The sequence below is a fragment of the Otolemur garnettii genome, unplaced genomic scaffold, assembly GCF_000181295.1.
Source record: "Otolemur garnettii isolate 467f Iridium unplaced genomic scaffold, OtoGar3 scaffold00037, whole genome shotgun sequence".
In the NCBI taxonomy this organism is placed as follows: domain Eukaryota; kingdom Metazoa; phylum Chordata; class Mammalia; order Primates; family Galagidae; genus Otolemur; species Otolemur garnettii.
In genome coordinates, this window is record NW_003852432.1 from 14,704,001 (window position 1) to 14,724,642 (window position 20,642).

The 20,642-nt window shown below is 38.9% G+C and overlaps 1 protein-coding gene across 1 annotated transcript in view; it reads left to right on the forward strand.

The window, feature by feature from the left end:
- The first annotated feature begins 2,764 nt into the window (after positions 1-2,764).
- Positions 2,765-20,642, forward strand: part of BMT2 (base methyltransferase of 25S rRNA 2 homolog) — a 65,727-nt gene continuing 47,849 nt past the window's right edge. Inside the window, exon 1 of the mRNA XM_003789805.2 lies at positions 2,765-3,051. Coding sequence (XP_003789853.1) covers positions 2,892-3,051 — 160 coding nt within the window. The 5' untranslated portion in view covers positions 2,765-2,891. The remainder of the gene's footprint in view (positions 3,052-20,642) is intronic.

The window sequence follows — 20,642 nt, forward strand, 5'->3', positions numbered from 1 at the left end:
CCCAGAAACACCCTTGGACCTAGTGAGCCCTCCTCTTGCTGTGCTACTCCCCTATGAGCATTTCACCGGTCTAAGGGTGACACACAGTCTCCCCTCCCCCTTAACTAAGCCGTGGACAATTTCATGTAAATTTCCTAGGGCTGGGCAATTTAAAGAAAGGAATGGCTCATTCACAGTGCCCTGAGAGGAAGGGACTGTATCCATTCATTAAAGAGCTCATTCACCTTGCCCTGAGCGGAAGGGACTGTATCCATTCATTAAAGCGCTCATTCACCGTGCCCTGAGCAGAAGGGACTGTACCCATTCACTAAAGGGCTCATTCACCTCCCCTGAGCAGAAGGTACTGTATCCATTCATTAATGTGCTCATTCACCTTACCCTAGCAAAAAGGACTGTATCCATTTATTTGTTACCAAGTCCTGGCCAAATGTAACTACAAAGGACCCACGGGAATATACACACGCACACACCACACACACAGAGACAAAGAACCTAAGCAGAGATTTTACGACTTGGGTCTTTCCCTCTGCCAGGAGCTCTGGTGCTTTTTCTGTATTCCTTTTTGTCTAATAAATCTTATTCTTAATTTATCACTGATCTGTGATCTGCACTTTTATTCTTGGAATCCCCAAGACCAAGGACCTACTGAAGAAAAAATTTCTGGTAACATTTATTTATTTGTCTTTCATATGATATAAAATATGAAAAGAGCCAAAAGAGGTATTGTCATTCAAGCTCCCCTTTCCTCCCAAATGAAATTTCACCAAGAAAGACCACCATGTTCTCAGGTTATGCACTTCTGTGTAATTGCTCTTCATAATTACAATTAGTTCTTTTGAAGTTTATATGTCCCTATCTCGGTTTTTTGACTTATCTCTTCACTGTGCTGGAAGGAACACTCTTCTCTTCTCTTCTCTTCTCTTCTCTTCTCTTCTCTTCTCTTTTCTTTTCTTTCTTTCTTTCTTTCTTTCTTTTTTTTTGAGACAGATTATCACTGTGTTGTGCAGGCTACAGTATAGTGGCCACAGCCTAGCTCACAGTAACCTCAAACTTCTGGATTCAAGCCCTGCCCCAGCCTCCCAAGTAGCTGGGCCTACTAGAACCTGGGTTAATTTTTTTCTATTTTTAGTAGAGACTGGGTTTCTGTCTTGCCCAGGCTGGTCTCGAACTCCTGAGTTCTGGGGATCCTCCGGCCTGGGCATCCCAGAGTCATAGGGTTACAGCCATGAACCACCATTAGGGCCAGGTAGGGACACATTTTATGCCTTTAAATTCCACCAATCTTCTCCCCTCACCTCCTCTCTCCTGCTCCTCTTCTGTTGTGGAGAGTGTAATTCTTTGCTCTTTTTGGACTTCATTATTCAGAAGGAAACTTATAAAGCAATCGCATAATGCAAGCTTTAGTCATATTTATAAAATAATTAATAGGGCGGCACCTGTGGTTCAGTGGGTGGGATGCCAGCCCCATATACCAAGGGTGGCGGGTTCAAACCCGGCCCCAGCTAAACTGCAACAAAAAAAATAGCCGGGCGGGCGCCTGTAGTCCCAGCTACTCGGGAGGCTGGGGCAAGAGAATCACCTAAGCCCAGGAGTTGGGGGTTGCTGTAAGCTATGTGACGCCAGGGCACTCTACAGAAGGCAATAGAGTAAGACTCTGTCTCTACAAAAAAAAAAAAAATTGATAAGAAAGTTTTCCTTGCAACAATTTCTTTACAATATCATGTAACCAACTGCATTGCGGAAGTAGTCCACAATCTAACACAATTAACACTGTGAGCCTATTGAATCTGACACTCCAGCAGCCTCAGCACCACAGAAGGAGCTAATGCAGAGCGCCTATTATCTCTCTGGAAAGTGGTGTTCTACCTTTCTGAGACAGAAGTCAACAACCACATTTCCCAAAAGCATCCCAAGAGAAGGAAAAGGAGCCCAGGAGGGCAAACAGGTTGCCAAATGCTTTAGGCCTCCTCTGTGTAAACTAACCCACCAAATTAAAGGGAGAAAGCTCAACTGAGCAGCCTTTAAAAGCGCTCAGAGTTCTGATGCCAATTAGATCAGGGCACTGTGGTTACTAGATACATTCTTGAGGGTATCCGTTGTGGGTTTTCCATTTTCCCTTCTCTGTCCTCCTGCATCCCCTCTTGCTTTCTTGGTCCTCTCTCCAGCAAGCACTACAGGCATTAAATCTTGTTGACTCGTAAATTAAATCAGCATTTGCTAGCCAGACGATTCTTTGCACTAATTTAGAAAGCATGTGTACTTGTGTACCTAGAAGTGCAAAATTCCTGTGTCTTCAAATCATCTCTAAGTGCTAGTAGATAAAGGGCACCTGTGACAAGGTGCAATGGCAGCTAAGGTAGAGGATCCTAGCCGCGTCACACAAGATTGTAAAGGGCAGGGCGGAAAACCAATGTCTGACGAAGATGTGAGAGAGCTGGCGAGTAAATAAAGCCCAAACTAAGCAAACTCGCACGCGCAAGCGCGCCCCTCTTAGAGAGGCTCGGAGGCCTCCTCACGGCGCCTGCGCACAGAATCGGGACGGGTGGGGGAGCGGAGAGGAGAATTCGGGCCTAGAGCTCCCAACGCCCCAGCCCTCTCCGCCCGTAAGCCCCGCCTTCTCCAGCTGCTTGCCTTTCCAAACAACCCGGTGCGCCGCCGGCGCTCTCCGTCCATTGGCCCTTGGCCTTTTCCGTTTCCGCCCAGCCCTCCAAAGTTCACCAATCAGCTTGTGCGTTTGGGTGAGAAGCCGCCTCCGAGGCTGTCGCTCCGGCTTCTCTGCCTCCTCCGGCTGCTGCCTCCGCTGCTGCCTCCTCCTTCCCCACCTCCTCCATCAGGGGAGCGTCTGCGGGGGCCTGAGGGGCGGCGGCGGCGGCGGCGGCGGCGGCTGCGATATGGAGCCGGGGGCTGGGGGCCGAAGTGCCACTCGTGGTCAGGGGGCCGGGCACCCGAGTACTCCGCCGCCCCGGGAACAAGAACGGAAGCTGGAGCAGGAGAAGCTCTCCGGGGTGGTGAAGAGCGTCCACCGGCGGCTCCGCAAGAAGTACCGAGAAGGTAAACAGCGAGCAGCGGGAGGGGGAGGGGAGGCCTCATCGCCCCCAACCCCTTGTCACCTCTTCCCTCCCCCAAAGAGGCCACCATTAAGACCTAAAGGATCTGCACGTCACCCCCAGCAATCGCGGCTCTCCCGGGCCTGGTCCGAGTCCCCAGGCGCGCTCCTCCCGGCCCTTTTTCTTCGAGGGCCCTTCAGTACAGTTACGGGCCTGTGGGGGAAACTGAGTCCCCACCCCCTCCAAGCCCTTGTCCCTTGCCGGGGTGCTGAGATTGTTGTCACCACAAAAACACATACACACTTACGGGGGGGAGGGGGCACCCGTTGGGAGAGACAGAAAGGTAAAACACAAAAACGGGTAAAATCCATTTGTAAAAGACGAAGAAGCTTAAGTGGCCCTTCACCCCTTTGCGCTTGACCAGCCTGTTCCATTTGCTTCCGCGTTAGCCCCCCTCCGTATTCCTACGGCCGTGCCAAAGCTTCCTCGCATTGGCTTCCCGGGCTGCGAAGTCAGCAGGCCTTTTAGCTGAGTGGACTTCACCTTGCGAAGGGGGATGGACTACACCCCTGGCCACCACCACCACCCTCCTTCTTCAATGTTTGATGTTAGTGTTTATTTAGGCGGGCGAGATCTGGGGCAAAATTCTCAAAACACTGTTCAGTTTTGAGCCCCCTAAAGACACAGATGCTGATGAAACCGGCCAACAGTGGGATCCCTCCCCATGGAAAATCATAAGGAAAGTAGCTGTTGCTTGTGCCTGAGGCATGTTTAGAGTTGTAGTCGACAGTCATTCTTAGTATTTTTAAATACACATTTTTATACAGAGCTGTTTTATAAGATTTCAACGGTGAAAATTCTCAGTGTTTTCATATGCTCAGGAGAGGATTACTCCTAAGTATCAAAATGGGGGATGACTTTTCTTCTGGCTCTCCTTTTAGCTTAATTGCCAACTGAAAAGTAAACAGCCTTCTGGTGTTAAGTCTTAGACTTAGTTAATAATTTAGGATTAGAAGCAAAATTATGACAGTGAAGGAACAGAGGCATGTAAGATCATGTTACTTTTGATTTATGTTCCTTTTCAGTTACTGTAGAAAGTTAAAACTAAGTATCCTTTGTTCTTTTGAATGTAGTTGATGTGTTTCATTTTACAAACTTTAAAGGCATTTATCCTTGGCAATTCAAGCCTTGCTTTTAAAAAGAGGCTGCTTAAATAGTCATCTCCAAAGGTGACTTACAGTCATTGTTTAATAGGTAGTAATAAAAAGAGACTTATCAGATAGAGTTAAGATGTTGAAATTTGTTTTTTCAAGAATACTTTAAACCCCAACCCACAATTTAGTCAATGAGTAGTTGCCATAGCAACACTTGCATCATTCTTGATATTCAAAGAATGCACTTACATAATGGCATTCACTGTAGATTTTATGTTATTTGGAGAAATGAGGACATACTTTCCTGCAATTTATTGTGCTATTTTGCACACATTAAACTGAATGTATCTTTTTAAAGAAAAAATGACTAGCATATAATCTATTTCTGTTTTTACCTTTTAATAATTTCATTATTATTTCTTCATAAATAAAGGTCTCACTTAAATTAGCATACTACTAGTGTGTCATCCTCTCTTTAAGTGCTGTTTATACCTGCTTAGTTCCCTCATGTTTAAACGTGTCTTTAAGCCCAAATGTTAACCACAGAAACCCTTGTTGATAGTGAGAATTGGTAATTGGAAGTTACAGGGCTAAATTAGATACGTGTAGTTCACGAGTGAATGATCTAGCATGCTTCTGGGCAGGTAAAGTCCTGGCAGTCTAAAACATTTGAATGAGACTGTTCTTTAGGCATTTAATGCCCTGAATTCCGCCCATGATCTAGACTTCTCTAGGCTTTGCTCCTGTGATATACAAAGCCCTGTCAGTAAACCAGCAGAATAAATGATGGTAATGAGCATGCTCTGTCTACCTTTATTTCTGATATGTAGACCAAATATTGTAAAAAAAAATCCATCTGTGCAAAAGTCTATGCACATAATCCCAAAGAAATAATTTTTAGTGTTGTACTTTGGGGACTTAGTATTATAATATGAATGAATCCCAGTCTATAAACACATTTTATATGGATGAATCCCAATCTGTAAACACATTTTATAAGTTCATTTGCAAGTCAACTATTAAAAGCTAATATAAATGATGCTTAGTACTATATCAGCCTGCAGAAGCCTGTTTAATCAGTAACATAAACTATAGTACCAATAACTATGGAAAGTATAGTCTTTGTATAACAGTTTTCCTACCAGGAAATGCAATGCAAATTCCATCTTAGAATCTGGGACTATTAGACTAGAAGGAATCTTTCAGTATTTAGCAATGATTCCCAAACCTGGCTGATCAGAATCAACTGGGTGCATTTTAGAAAATTCCTGCATTCTCCCTGAGATCTACAGTTTTAGATCTGGGAAATTTATCAGCTAGATTTTGAAGTGATGATCTAATAGTTCCTTCATTTTACAGATGACTGAGTCCCCAAAAGATTAAAAGTAACTTGCTTGAAGTTTGAGTAGTTCATTGTTAATACTATACATATTTGAGAATTGTATAATTCATCCCCCTCCCCTGTTCCAAACCTAACATTGGTAACTCCAAATGTTAGCATAGGAGGGAAAATGGGAAGCAGGAAGTGGTCCTGGGACTTGTATTAGGGAGAGGGATATAAAATCAAAAGGAATGGGTGATCCATGGATGGAAGGGATTAGCTAAGTTCGGGCTATGTGAGTATGGGTTTTTTGGGAGAGAGGTGGCAGGGAAGAAAATGAGAGTAAAATAAAGAAGGAGACTAAACAAATAGTGAGGACAGGGGTGAGAAGAGACAATGAGTTCAGGGTTGGAGAATAGAGTTTTCTCTTGTCTCTGGTAATGGAATTGAAAATGAAATGAAAAAAACAAAAATGAGATTTTTCTACAGTGGTAGGGAAAGATTTCCATTTGTCCAACTGAAGGTTGTTGATGGTGATGAGCGGGCTGGGGTGGGTGGGGTGGGTGGACAGGGTTGCAAAGACTAGCAGAGCAAATTAAGTTTAATGCACTCTTGTTGTTTACCACTTTTTCCCCTCTCCATTTTACTGCCTGTCCTGTGTTACCACTTAACAGATTCTGTGCCAATTTGTGTAAGGGTAAAATGAGAATTGGAGATAAAGTCAGTGTTCCAGGCAGAACTGGGACTACTGAAGTAGTTACTGAAAGGAGATGGTAGGGAGGTGGCTAGCATTGGTGATTAGAAGGGGTATTTCTGGTGTCAGCCACTTACAGTTAAAAGAAGTCTTTTCAAGTGAAGTTACATAAGTGGAAATGCACTAGCTCTACAGGTGTTTTCCGTTTTTGCTGTATAGAGTTTTTAAAATTTGATCTCCACATAAATCAAAAATAGTTTAAATATAAGAGTTGTGAGCAGCTTTTTAATAAGAAACAGTTGGTTTTGCTTTTCAAACAAGGACTCATTGTTTAATCAGACGTGCCTGATAAATACATATCAAGTTGAGAATTGAAGTAAAGCCATGTGTATTTTCGGTTCTCTGTGATTTTTTTTTTCCCATAATTCTATTCACATGAACCTATTCCTATAATGATTGCTTTTATGCCTGGCATTTCTTTTCCCAAATTTATTCATGTAAAATTCCAAGAAAATGTGAAAGTCTACAGCTGTCGGGTATAAAAGTACAATTTCAATTCCACTTACTTTTAATTTTTTAACTATCTTATGAATATTTTTACTTTAGGAGATTTCATCAATTTATTCAGTCCTGTAATTTATTTATTCTACATGCCAAAATAGATTCAGTTTATCATACAAACTCATGTAACTTACAAATCAGTCACAGAAAAATAGAAATACATACTAAACTGTTACCTACTAACTGTTACTGTTACCTGTATTCTCAAGGTCATGGAATTATGAATGATCTTTATAATGCTTTTAACTCTTAAAAAGCCAGTATTTTAATAGTAGCAATGACAATATTTTAAAAGTAGATAAAGTAAATAAGACAGAGTGTTGATACTGAATGCCAAGAGAACACAGGATAGTTTGATTCTGTACACTATGCCCAGAAAAAAAAAAAAAAATTGTGTTACAGAGGTTAACAGTTGTGTGTAGTCATTAGCATCTAGTTTGGAAATGTATGTTTGAGTAGGAGTCGGGGCAGGAAGAACACGGTGGCTAGGCAGATTGGGTTGTTACAGGGATGGTGATAATGCTTTCGTTTGGAGCATATCCTTTGGAAATTTGGGGTTGAAAGCCCTCTGTGTGGAGGTTGAAGCTTTGAGGGCATGTGAATTGCCAGTGCAGTTATGACCATGTATAACTGTAGACAAATTCTTGGAAGACACCAGTTGTTAGGGTCTGGAGGAGCAATCACAGAACATAAGGACCACTTATTTTCCTGGTGCTAACACTGAGTGAAGGGGGTTATAGGAACAAACTAAAATCCCATTGTAACATTTAAGAAAGTATTGATTTGCTTTGATTTTGAAAGATTCCCAGTCTCCCTTGGTTTAGGTGTAGTTTTTCTCTCTTTATTATGTATATCATGTTTGTAGCTTTAAAGTATCCAGGGCAATGGCTCTTGAACTTGAGTGTGCTCCAGAGTCTTCTGATGAACCTTTAAAAGTGCTGAGTCCTAGGCCACCCTAAAACAGTTCAGTGTTTCTGAGGTTGAGGCCCAGGAATCTGCAGATTTAATCATCTTCAGTGTAATTCTAATGCAGATGATTTTTGGACCAATTTAAAAAAACATCAAGCTAAGGTTTTTCTTTAATGTTAAAGAATATGTTTGCTCTGGGAGCTGTAATTGTTATTCACATTCATTCCTTTCTCATATGTATCTGTGGAATGCTTTATTTCTATAAAAATAAAAAAAGTACAGTGCAGAAGTGAAGCATCAGTTGACATAGCTGAATAAATTAATGGTTTTTCAATAGTAAATATTCTTTCTAACCACTGTGTAGCATTACTTGTTTTAAGGTACTTGAATATAATATGCTGTCTTTAAATTTCTCCAGTGATATTTTTGACCCATATTATTTTTACATTTTGTTGCCATTTCTATAAAGTAGTATAACAAGATTATTATCTAAATAATTCAGTCAAATTTGTCATATAGTCCCTGTTGTGATCATCTCTTCTTACAGTAATTTTGTTAGTTTTTAAAAATCCAGCGCTTGGAAACACCTCTTCTGTCATATATCTATAGATGATTTACCACATACAATTAAATTAGCAACATCCACAAGAGCAATCTAATACATTGCTTAAGTTATAATAATTGACACTCACCTATAATAAGTTGAGACTTTCCTGTTTTGTTATTAAATACTACTTTTGGATCTCCTGTTTCTATTAACTGTTGCTAATTTGCCAAAACAGTAGGAGTCCTACTACCTTCTTTGAGTAACATAAATAACAGTACAGGTGTTAGCTATAGCTATTCTGTCCTTATGTCATCAAGGAGCATTAAGGACTGGATGGCTCCTGGATACCATTTTTTACCCCACCCTCACCAATTCAAGTACAGTTTTCTAAATTGTTCATCTTTTAAATAAAAAGTAGTGAAATACAAGAAGTTCACTAGCATAATGAGTTTAACAATTTAAAGTTTAGGTTAAACTTTAAATATTGTGGCTTAGAGTTAGGGATCTTTGGGCCTCTCTAGAAATGACCCCTGGATGATCATTTAGGACAGTTTCTTAGAATGTAAACTCCTGAAACGGAGATCAAGGTTTCATTAATATCACAAGTGCCTCCCCACAAACACAGTTTTGCATCTAGTGCAGAATCCTGCATAATTACCTCTGCATAAGGGACACTCTTACCTTTATGCTCCCATGGCACAATTGTGCTGGCATTTATAATATTAATGTTTATCAGTTACAAGGTCGCTCACAAGTCTTTCTCACTATGCTTAGTTCCTTGAGTAAAACTCTGCCTTTATCTCTGTATCCTTAGTACCTAGCACCATGCCTTATAGATTTAATGCACATACAAAAAGAACCTAATATAACTATTTCAAGATAGTTGAATTTAATCTTTTTATATTTTTTCAAATTTTAACTTTTATATACAAATCTTTTCTAATAAATTTATACTCATGTCTTCTTAAATTGAGTAGATTAATCTTACCCTTTTATAAATAGCCCAAGTTATTCTAAACATTGTTCTATTTTTCTGTAAGTAAAACTGAATATAGTGGAGAATATAAATATTCTAAAGTACCTTGGTGCTTAACTAGCTTTTATAAATGTTTATTGAATCTACTTGCTTTATTTACCACATACATTGATTTCTGTTTCTCCTTACCTGCTACTCCCCTTCCCTATGCACAGGTGCCTGTGTACCAGCCTAAGTTTTTATTTTTAAGTTTTATCTGCAGAAAAGTAAAAACTAATAAGAGAATTAAAATGGACTAAAAATGAGAATTAATACTGTAAAGAACGTAATGTGTGTTTCTGTGTGTGTTGGTATTTGAAAAGTGGTAATCCTGGGAAGCCAAAGCAGGAGAATTGCTTGAACCCAGGAGTTTGATACCAGCCTGAGCAAGAGTGAGACCCTGTCTCTACAAAAAGTAGATAGATTAGCTAGTTGCAGTGGCGTGTCACCAGATATTGGAGTTTACAATCTTGCCATAGACATCGGTTTTGAGCCATAACTGCACAGTGGATTTCTCTGGGGAGTGTAAAAATAAATGATCAGTTGCCACTCCAGACCAATTAAATGAAACTTCTGGGTGATTCCAATGTGCAGCCAGAGTTGGCAGCCAGAGTTGGGAACCACTGCCAGAAATCTAACAAGTAATGCAGTTGCAGAGACTAAATAACTGCGTTTGATGAACAAAAGACTGTTTGTGACTAGTAAAGTCAATGCACTTTCCTCTAGAGCAAAGCTTTTCTATCTATGAAGTGCATGAATTAAAAACTCATGAAGAGAGTCAAGTTAGTGGTTAAGAGCATAACTTTGACAATTGACTGCCAAGTTTATATTGTAACCTTGGAAAAGTTACTTAGTGTGTCTACTTCAGTTTCCTTATCTATAAAGTAAAATATGTGCCTCAATGCATATTAGGATTAAATGCCTTAATATTTGTAAAGTTCCTAAAATACTGTTTTGCATATAAGCACTAAACTTGTTAAATATATAAATTGAAAAATAATAGAGCTGTGTATGTAGCTGTACTGCCTTGTTGATGCATTTAAGAACTATAATATTGAAGATTGGATGGCTCTTTCTCTATATTCTCTTCTCCAGTATTAGAATGATTATGCCTTCCCCCCCTTCTGTTTTTGTTTTTTTTAATATTGGACTTTTAAAAGTCCAACTTTTTTAAAATATTAGAATATTGGGGATGTTTTCCCCCTTACTAGAGAAATGGCTATTCACTATTCACAATTTGTTGGGTGTAAGGTGCAATAAGATGCAGGTTTTCAGATTTTTTACTTTCAAAGGGTTACTTTTTCTGGTTCTCATGAGCTTCTTCACCAGCAAACACCTTAGATGTTTTATTCCACTTTAGGCGTGTCACTATTTGGTGCTGAAGGATGTTGACAAGACTAGTCTGTTGGAGCTGTGTTTATGAGACAATCTGATCTTGAACATTTTGTTTTAATGTCATAGAAAGGCAGTTAAACTTGTTTCTATTAGGTTAGTCATGAATTTCTCTACTTACCTCTAGTTAGAGGAAATGACTTTTAGAGGTGCTTAAAACTTGCACCTGATAATCTGATCATTTACAGATAATGCATCTTGCCCATATTTGACAATATTCCTAACTCAAAATCAAATAAATTGTTCTTAATTCCTAAAAGTTCAAGAATTATTTTTGATGCTCAGATATTTGTTTTTGTTGTTTCTTTTTAAAGTGTAAAATCCCATTAGTTTTGAGAGCTGTATGTACTTATACAAACATTTCTACAACAAGGTACAGAACATTTCCATCATCTCCAAAATTTCCTTATACTCCTTTTAAAGTCAATCTCCCTTTCTATTCTAAGTCCTACTAATCTCTTGCCACTATAGATTTATCTCTGTTTTTTAGAGTTATATATATTTGGAAAAATACAGTATATTTTCTTTTGCATTATACAGCAGAACCACAACAGTGCTTTTTAATTTTTGATAATGTGACTCATACGGCTTAACTGTTAATAATTATGGACAAGATGGCTAACCAGAGACACCAGCTGCTGGATCACATCAGAGAGAAGAAAAAGTTTTAGGTGAAAATAAAAAAACAAACTGTAATTCCAATGGAAAAGTGCCAGAATCTAAAAAAGATTCTATAGGAAGAGGCTGAGGAGTAGAATAAGGAGCAAGATAGTAGTAGGCAGAGGTCAACTCCTGAGAAGTTTAAGTCCAGCAAAAAGGGTAGATAGAGCAGTTTGTTTCTTCCTCCCTCACATCTCTGGCAGTCAGCAGGCTGCCAAGCTTCTAGAGAGTCTTTCTGTCCTCCCAAGCCCAAAAGCAGCTGTTGTCAATGAACTGGGAGCATTCCTGTCACCACACGTTCAGGACTATATGGCAGGCACCATAGTTTCTCCCACTGTTTGCTTTTGTCCTCTCTAGGGGGCTTCAGTCCCTCAGTTTTTATTACCTTTGTTCTCACACACATTTCGCAACTCTGGCCCATACTGCAGGAGCCTCGGGTGCCAGTGGGTGTCAGGAAATCGGCGTGATCCCATGGCCTGGACATTCCAGGTGGCCTGCCATCCAGAAAAAGCAACAGAGATGAACAGAGTGCTAAGTTTCCACCATTCAGACTCTTTTCCTCTTGTTCTCACTGCATGCCTGTAGCTGCCGAGAAAGATATTTGAGCTGGGCCTCTTAGGAGCTGCTGCTTCCCCCCTATTGGGGCTTCCATAGAGAGTGGGACTTAAACCTTTCCTCTTAAAGACCTGCAGTAGACTAGGGGGTGCTTCAACTCCAAGTGTCTTGTTCACCAGCCCTTCCCACTGCTGCTTCCCTGGTTGCACTACCAGAACAGGGCAACCCTGAAGCAGAGGGACATCGAACCTACTTGAACACCCTATAGTCCACTTGGGACCAGCGCACTTCTCCCAGGCATGGTCATGGATTGATCTTTAAGGATCCAGGAAATGGCCTACAAGCCAGATCCCATATCCTCAGGAGTAAGCTGAGTTGCTTAGGGCACAGAGGGGAGATTTGTGAACTCATCTTGGAAGGTGAGAGAACCCACATGGAGTACAGTGTAGGTCCCAGCTCAGCACACTCATGTAATACTCCTCCTCTCATACCCCCACAGAAAACTGTACTCTTAGCCCAGGGCAGGATCCTAGAAGGAGAAGCTCCCCACCTATAGTGCCATTGTTGTGCAACTCAGCTAGTTTGAGTTCCTGCCTGCTGACAGATGCCAAAGGTGAACTGCAGAGCAGGGAGGGAAGAGAAGAGTGACACTCACTGCTGACAGCCAGATTATGGATCTGAGATAATCCCCACCCCCATAAGCAGATTGCTAGATGGGGCCATCTCAGGCCCTCCCTGATATCTTTCCCCAGAAACCTAGATGCAGACCTTTGACCCCCACTGAAGCAGCTACCATATCAGCTTTTGTGCTGCCTGAGAGCCTGAGGCTCATGTGACCCAGCTCCATTGAGTCTCACTCTCCCACCCACCTCTGCAGTTGTTGAGAATGAGGACTCATCTGGAAATTTCAGGGCCTCACATACCACGTGGAGTATCTGAGTGCTTTCGCCTCTCAAGGGGCTAGAGCTGGTCACAGTTTCATCCCATAAACAATACTGTGTTGTTCTATCCTGTAAGCACCATCCACTGACAGGGAAGTCAATTTGCACAGCCAATTGAGGCATTTACTGACTCAGTTTTATAAGGTGTGGTGAATTCTTACAAGCATCTCCTGCTGGCTCACAGATTGGACTGGGTGTGCCAATACAGTTCATACTATTAAGCAACCACAAAGCTGGGGAAAGAGAAGGGATCTCAAGGCTCTTCATCCTCGAGGGAGGGGGAATCTGTCCACACACACAGCTCACCACTGCTACCACTTACAGACAACTAGCAACTGAGAAAACCACCACAATAGGGATGTCTATAACCGAGGCATCCATCCAGAAGCTAGACCCCTGTCAAAGTACCCACAAGCAAAGCCAAGGTTTCTTAGCCACCATATGGCCCAGATAGGGGAGGGAGAAGGAGCAAAAAGCACCATCAAAACAATAGAAAATTTAAAAATAATTCACATCAGTGCAAGATGGAATGGAGTCAATAAAGGAACTCTGGAAATATGAAAAAATCAGAGCAAAAGGACACCTCCTGAAAGGAAACATCAGCTCTATTGCAGAGGATGCCAACCACAATGAAAATACTGAAATGACGGATAATTCCAAATATGGATTGTAAGGAAGCTCAATGAAATCTAAGAGAAGATGGAAAATCAGCACAAATCAGATAAGCAATTCAGGCAACAAATGAACACTTCACAAAAGAGATTGTTCATTCCTGTTAATTCTGTCTGTTCTTTATTTTTATTGTTTTCACAAAAGAGATTGACATGTTAAAAAGAAAATGAAGCTTGAAGATCACTCTTTCTGTATTTTAGGAAATACAGAACATGGTGGAAAGTATTAAGAATAGAGTATACCAGATGAAAGAAAGAATCTCAACTTGGAAGACCACTCTTCCATATTAACTTGTCAGGCAAAAATAAAGAACAGAATTAAGAGGACTGAACAAAGCCTACAAGAAATATGGGATTATGTAAAATGGCCAAATATAAGAACCATTGATATCCCTGATGGTGAAGAAGAAAGCGTTCAAAGGCTAAAAAACCTATTTTAGGGAATAATTATTGAAAACTTCCTTGATCTTATTAGATATTTAGATATCCAGGTACAAGAAGTTCATCAAGCACCTGGGGGATGCATTGCAAAGAGTCGGTAACCAGGATACATAGTCATTGGACTGGTGAAAGTAAAAATGAGGGAAGAACTCCTGTGAGTCATGAGGTAAAAACATCAAGTAACTTATTAATGAAAACCCATCAGGCTAACTGCAGACTTCTCAACTGAGACCTTACATTCTAGAAGGAATTTGGGCCCTGTCTTCACTCTGTAAAGCAGACTGGCATCCTCAGACTAGAATTTTGTGTCCTGCAAAACTAAATTCTGTTTTATACAGGCAGTCCCCAGTTATGAATAAAATAGATTCTGTAGGTTTGTTCTTACGTTGAATTTATGTATAGGTTGGAATGGGTACATTTACCTATTATCTATAGTAGCCTCCATTAGTAAGTCTGCATTGTCATCAATGATATTTGTAACTCAGGAACCTACTGTAGTAGCCTAAATGTTCATAAATGCAAGTTGTACATACGTTAGATGTTTATAATCTGGGGACTGCTTATTTGAAGGAGAAATTAATACTTTTCCAGGTAAGCAAATGCTGACAGAATTTGTCATTACTAGATTTGCCTTGCAGGAGATAACTTAGAATTCCATTATACATGGATCAGCAAAATAGACACCCACCAGTGTAAAACCACCCAAAAGCTGAAGCTCAGAGCTCATACAGAATAGCACAAGAGAACCAGAGATAAAGCAATAAGGTACTACACAACATGATAAATGTAACTGTATCCCACATATTGATTCTAAAAATCAATGTGAACAGTCTGAATACCCAACTCACTTGTCACATGGTGGCTGAATGGGTGAAAAATTACAACCTATATCTGCTGTGTTCAGGAGACATCTAACATAGGAGCACCAAGATTTATAAAGCAAACTCTACTAGATCTAAGCAAGAGATAAACAGTGCCATTGTGATTGGACTTCAATACCATACTCATACAGAACTGGACATACTGTCCAAGCAGAATTCCTGTCCAAGGAAATACTGGAGTTACAAGAGACTGCAACAAAGAAGCCTAACAGATATTTACACAACATGTTACCCCGAAACTACTGAATATACCTTCTAATCAGCACATGGAACATTCTCCAAGATAATATCATAGGCCACAAAACTTGTCTCAACAAATTCAAAAAAGTAGAAGTCATACCTGTATTTTCTTAGACCATAGTGGAATAAAACAGCAATCTACTCCAAGAGAAACACTCAATTCTATACAAATCCATGCATATTAAATAACCTGCTGCTGAACAAATATTGGATCAATAATGAAATTAAGATAGAAATCAAAAACTCTTTGAACTGAATTGACAAAGGGGAGACAAGGTACCCAAATCTATGGCATTCAGCAGAAGCAGTCCTAAGGGGAAAATTCATAGCCTTAGGTGCCTAAATCAAAAAGACAGATCACAAGTCAACAATCTAATGACACATCTCAGAGAACCAGGAAAGGAAGAGTAAACCAAGCCCAAAGCCAGCAGAATAAAACAAACACTAAGGTCAGAGCAGAACTGAATGAAATGGAAAGCAAAAAAAACAATACAAAGCATTAATGAAACAAAAAGTTGGATCTTTGAAAAGTTTAAGAAAAAAATTGACAGACTTCTTCGTGGATAAACCAGGAATAGAAAAGAAAGGGCCCAAGTAAACTCCATCGTAAATGAAAAATGTGACATTACAACTGATACCACAGAAATCTCTACACATAAACTTGAAAACTTGAGAGGAAATGGACAAAATTCTAGAAACACAACCTCCCAGGACTCAAGAAGAAATAGAACTCTGCAGCAGACCACTAACAAGCAATAAGATTGAAGCAATAATACAAACTCTTAAAACAGTAAAAAGACGTAGACTTGATCAATTCATAGCCAAATTTTACCAGATTTACACAGAAGAGCTGGTACACATATGGCAAAAATTCCATAACATTTGAAAGGAGGCAGTCCTCCCTATTTCATTCTTTGAAGCCAGTATCATGTTGATACTTAAGCTAAAAACAGATACAATAACAAATTTCAGAGTACTGTCCTGTATGAATATAGATACAGAAATTTTCAATAAAATACTAACAAATGAAATTCAGTAGCACCTCAAAAAAAAAAGATGCACCATGACCAAGTGGGTGTCATTTCAGAAATGCAAGGATGTTTCAACATGTGTAAGGCATGTGATTCACCACATAAACAGAAGCAAAAACAAAGACCATGTAATCATCTTAGTAGATACAGAAGAAGCTTTTGATAAAATTCAGCCCTTTCATGATGAAACCCCCCCTCAAGTTGGGCATAGAAGGAACGTATCTCAAGATTGTAAAGGCCATATGTGACAAAATCACAGCTAACATACTGAATGGGGAAAATTTGAAAGCATTCCCACTGAGAACAAGTATAAGGTAAAGATGCTCAATGTCATTACTTCTATTCAACATAGTGCTAGAAGTCCTAGCCAGAGCATTCAGGCAAGAGAAAGAAATGAAGTATATCTAAGTCAAGAAAGAGGAGGTTAAAGTATCACTTTTTGGTGACAATATCTTATCTAGAAGCCCCCAAAGTCTTTACCAAGAAACCCCTGGAATTGGTAAATAAGTTCAGCAATATCAATATACACAAATCAGTAGCATTCCTATACACCAATAATTCAAGCTGAGAATCAAAGCAAAGATACAATAACATTTGTAATAGCTACAAAGAAGATAAAATACCTAGGAATGTATTTAACCAAGGAGGGGAAAGATCTCTGCAAAGGGAAGTATGAAGCAATGAGGAAAAATACAGTCAACAGGTAGAAATGGAAAAACATATGCTTATGAATCAGTAAAAACACATTGTTAAAATGTCTGTACTACTCAAAGTGATTTACAGATTCAGTGCAAACCCCATCAAAATATCAATGTCATATTTCACAGATCTAGAAAAAATAATTCTGTGCTTTGTTGGTAACTAGAAAAGAGCACAAATAGCCATAGCAGTCTCAAGCAAAAGAAACAAATTTGGAGACATCAGAGTACCTGTTTTCAAACTATACTGCAGTGCTAACCAAAACAGCATGGTATTAGCACAAAAATAGAGATACAAACCATTGGAGCAGAACAGAGAACCCAAATGTAAAACCATCCACATACAGCCAACTGATATTTGTCAATGCAGACAATAGGAACTGGAGAAATATCTTCATTTAGTAAGTGCTGGAGGGAAAATTGGATAGCCACATGCAGAAGAAAACAGAATTTGGGTCTATCAACACTTAATTCAGAATTCTTTAAAAAACTAAGTCATGAAACTAAGAATTCTAGAAGAAAATATTGGAAAAACTGTAGCTACTGGCCTATGCAAGGAATTTATGAAGAAGACCCCAGTTACAATCACAACAACTGAAATAAATAAATGGGATATGATTAAAGAGCTCCTGCACAGCTAAGGAAATAAAGAGCAATTAGACAACCTAGAGAATGGGAGAAAATATTCACAATGTATATATCCAATAATGGGCTAGTAAACAGAATCTACAAAGAACTTAAGCAAGTCAGCAAAAAAAAAAAAAAAACCCACACAATTCCATTAAAAACTGTGCAAAAGATGAAAAGAAGCTTCTCAAAAGAAGGCAAGCAAGTGGCCAATAAACATAAAAGGATAGTCAACATTACTACTCTTTCAGAGAAGTGCAAGTTGAATCCACGATGCAATATCACCTTCCCCAGTGAGAATGGTTGTTATTAAAAAGTCCCAAAATAGATGCTGGTGTGGATGCTGAAAGGAACACTTAAACACTGTTATTGGGACTGCAAATTAAGTATAAGCTCTATGGAAGACAACATGGAGATTCCTCAAAGAACCAAAAGTATACCTACAATTTGATTTAGCAATCTGACTACTGACTAACCAAAGTCAATAATAAGTCATTTTATCAAAAAGACACCTGCTTTTTGATACTTAGTGAAACTATTCACTACCACACAGTTAATAATTACAGAGATGTGGAATCAACCTAGTGCCCATCAGTTCATGAGTATATTAACATGATGTGGTATATGTGTACCATGATGTACTACTCAGCCACAAAGAATGATAAATTAACATCTTTTGCAGTAATTTGGATGGAACTAGAGACATTATCCTAAGTGAAGTATCTAAAGAATGGAAAAACAAACACTACATGTATTGACTGTCCTAATAGAAGTAACCAGTGAGCACATGTGTGCACAAAGGGAAGTAAAAACTCAATGAAGATCAAGTGAGGGTGGGAGAGTTGAGGAGGGCATGGGCAAAAACCTACCAAATGTGTACAGTAAACACTCTGGGTAATGGACCCACTTGTAACCCTGACTCAAACATAACAAAATTGATACATGTAACCAAAAGTATTTGCACTACAATAATATTTTGAAGTTATAAAAAATAAAAACTCTTAAAATTTAAAAAGTTGTGATGTGGTATTTTTTCAATATTGAGGTATAATTGCTAAATAAAAAATTATATATATACGAAGTTATACAACATAGTCTTTGGTATATACATTGTATCTTGATTTCCACAATCAAGCTAGTTATTGTGTCCATCACCTAGCAGTTACTATTTTTTGTGTGTGAAACACTTAAAATCTACTCCCTTACACATTGTTAGTATATGTTACTTTAATAATTAACGTTATTCTTTAACTGAAAGTTTTTACCAACATCTCCCCCATTTACTTCTTCCTCTCAAACCCTGATAGTTACCACCTTGCCTTCTGTTTCTCAAAGTTCCAGCTATTTTAGATTCCACCTATAAGTGATATCACATAATGCTTATTTTTCTGTGACTGGCATATTTCACTTATACTCTTATAGTATCCTCCAAGTTTATTCAGATTGTCACAAATGGCAAGCTTTGCTTCTGTTTTAAGGCAGAATAATACAGACAAAATTTGAATGCTTCCTCAAAAAAAACTTCATGGAGCACTTTACAAGAAAATACTGAAGGAGAAAACTAGAGGTCTTCTAAAAAGCTATAGGACTGTAGGTTTCTGTATATTTATAGTTACTTGTATTTTATACCTAGTAGAATAATTATGGAATAAATTGACTTTCAGAGTATACATTGACATAGTAAGGACTCTTAAGAATTTGTAATAGATGCCTTTGGTGCCCCATGTAACATACCTTTTTTCCTCAGTTGTAGACAGAAACCTCAGTCACTAGCCCTGACTTTAAATGTGTACTCTTTTCTTTCCTGTGTTCTGCCTTATCCCCCCACTGCTGGATCCCACTGTGGTTGCCCCCTTATTTAGTGCCTTAAGTACAAATTAGAAGTGTGAATTGTTAACATTTTCGATTAGCAGGGGTTGGGAACTTGTAGATAAATTCTCTAGGCTTCTATCTATCCTTCAGGTACTCAATTCTGGCAGCATTCTGTATGCTTCTCAATTAGCCTACAGCAGCAACCCCAATAATGCATTTTTGTTGATTTTTTGAGAAAATTAGCTTTTTCTCCCTTGTCTTTCTCCTCACTTTACTTCAGTTTCCTGGGACTCTCTCCCAAATACATTACTTGTATCCAGGTCTTTGTCTAAAGTTCTACCTTCTGTAGAACTATGGCCTGACAGTTCAGTTCATGAACTCTCCACCATGTACTTATGTTGGCAACACTGTACAAACAACTCAGTGAAGTTTCATAACCTTGGTATATCAGTGTCTTACTGCTATGTTCATGTTGATGTGTGATAGTGTCTTGCCAAGTGGTGTTTATTATTTTTGCATGTTTTTTTGTGTGCTGTACGATGATAGCTCTGATGGTCATTCCAGAAAAAGAGTTCCAAAATTGCTTTGAAGGGTGGACTAGACACTGGCATTGGTGCATAGCTTCCCAGGGGGAGTACTTCAAAGGTGACCATAGTGATAATCAGTAATGAGTTTTGTAGCACTTTCTCTAGGATGAGTTCATGAACTTAAATGTCAGATCTTTGTGTAACAAAGGCTATTTGTGAAGAGCCCTGCAACACAGAGATATTAGTGATTGATGGAAATACTGGCATATAAAGACATAAGCACCTCAAAATTAAACTCCTTTTAGGTTTAAAATTAATATTTAGGCTGAGATTGAGACTGATATATGATCATCTTAACTGAAAATGTGCTTGTGAAGATATTTATGCCTTATTTTTCTTTCTTGACTTGGTCAAACTAGAGGGCTAATGTTTGGTTTTCAGCTCCGTACTTGTTAGACTGTGACCTTAAAGTAACCAATAAATAGAATTAATTGGAAGTTTTCCAAATTTGAATAGATAAATCAATTGTTACATGTGAAAAAAAAATTAGTATATTTCTCATCCTCAAATTTGGCTGCTCTATATTTATTTTGAAGTTTGTACTGTCACCTAATAATTGCTTACATTTCAGTATAGGGCAAAAGAACCTAATTCTTATGTCTAAAACATTGAATGAAGCTACTGCAATAATTTTTGTTTACTCTTTTACCTTTATAGTTACATTTCTGTTCTTTACTTGACCATAGCATTGTCCTACCTTTGTCAGTCATCACAGTGATATTTCAGATTTGTATTACATGTGATGACTGATTTAATTTTTTAAAAAAGATAGTAGCTGGTCAGGTGATGTAAGCTTCTGGTTTTTATTCAAAGCATTTTATAATGGCTTAAAACTGGAGGAACTTCCAAATTAATTTA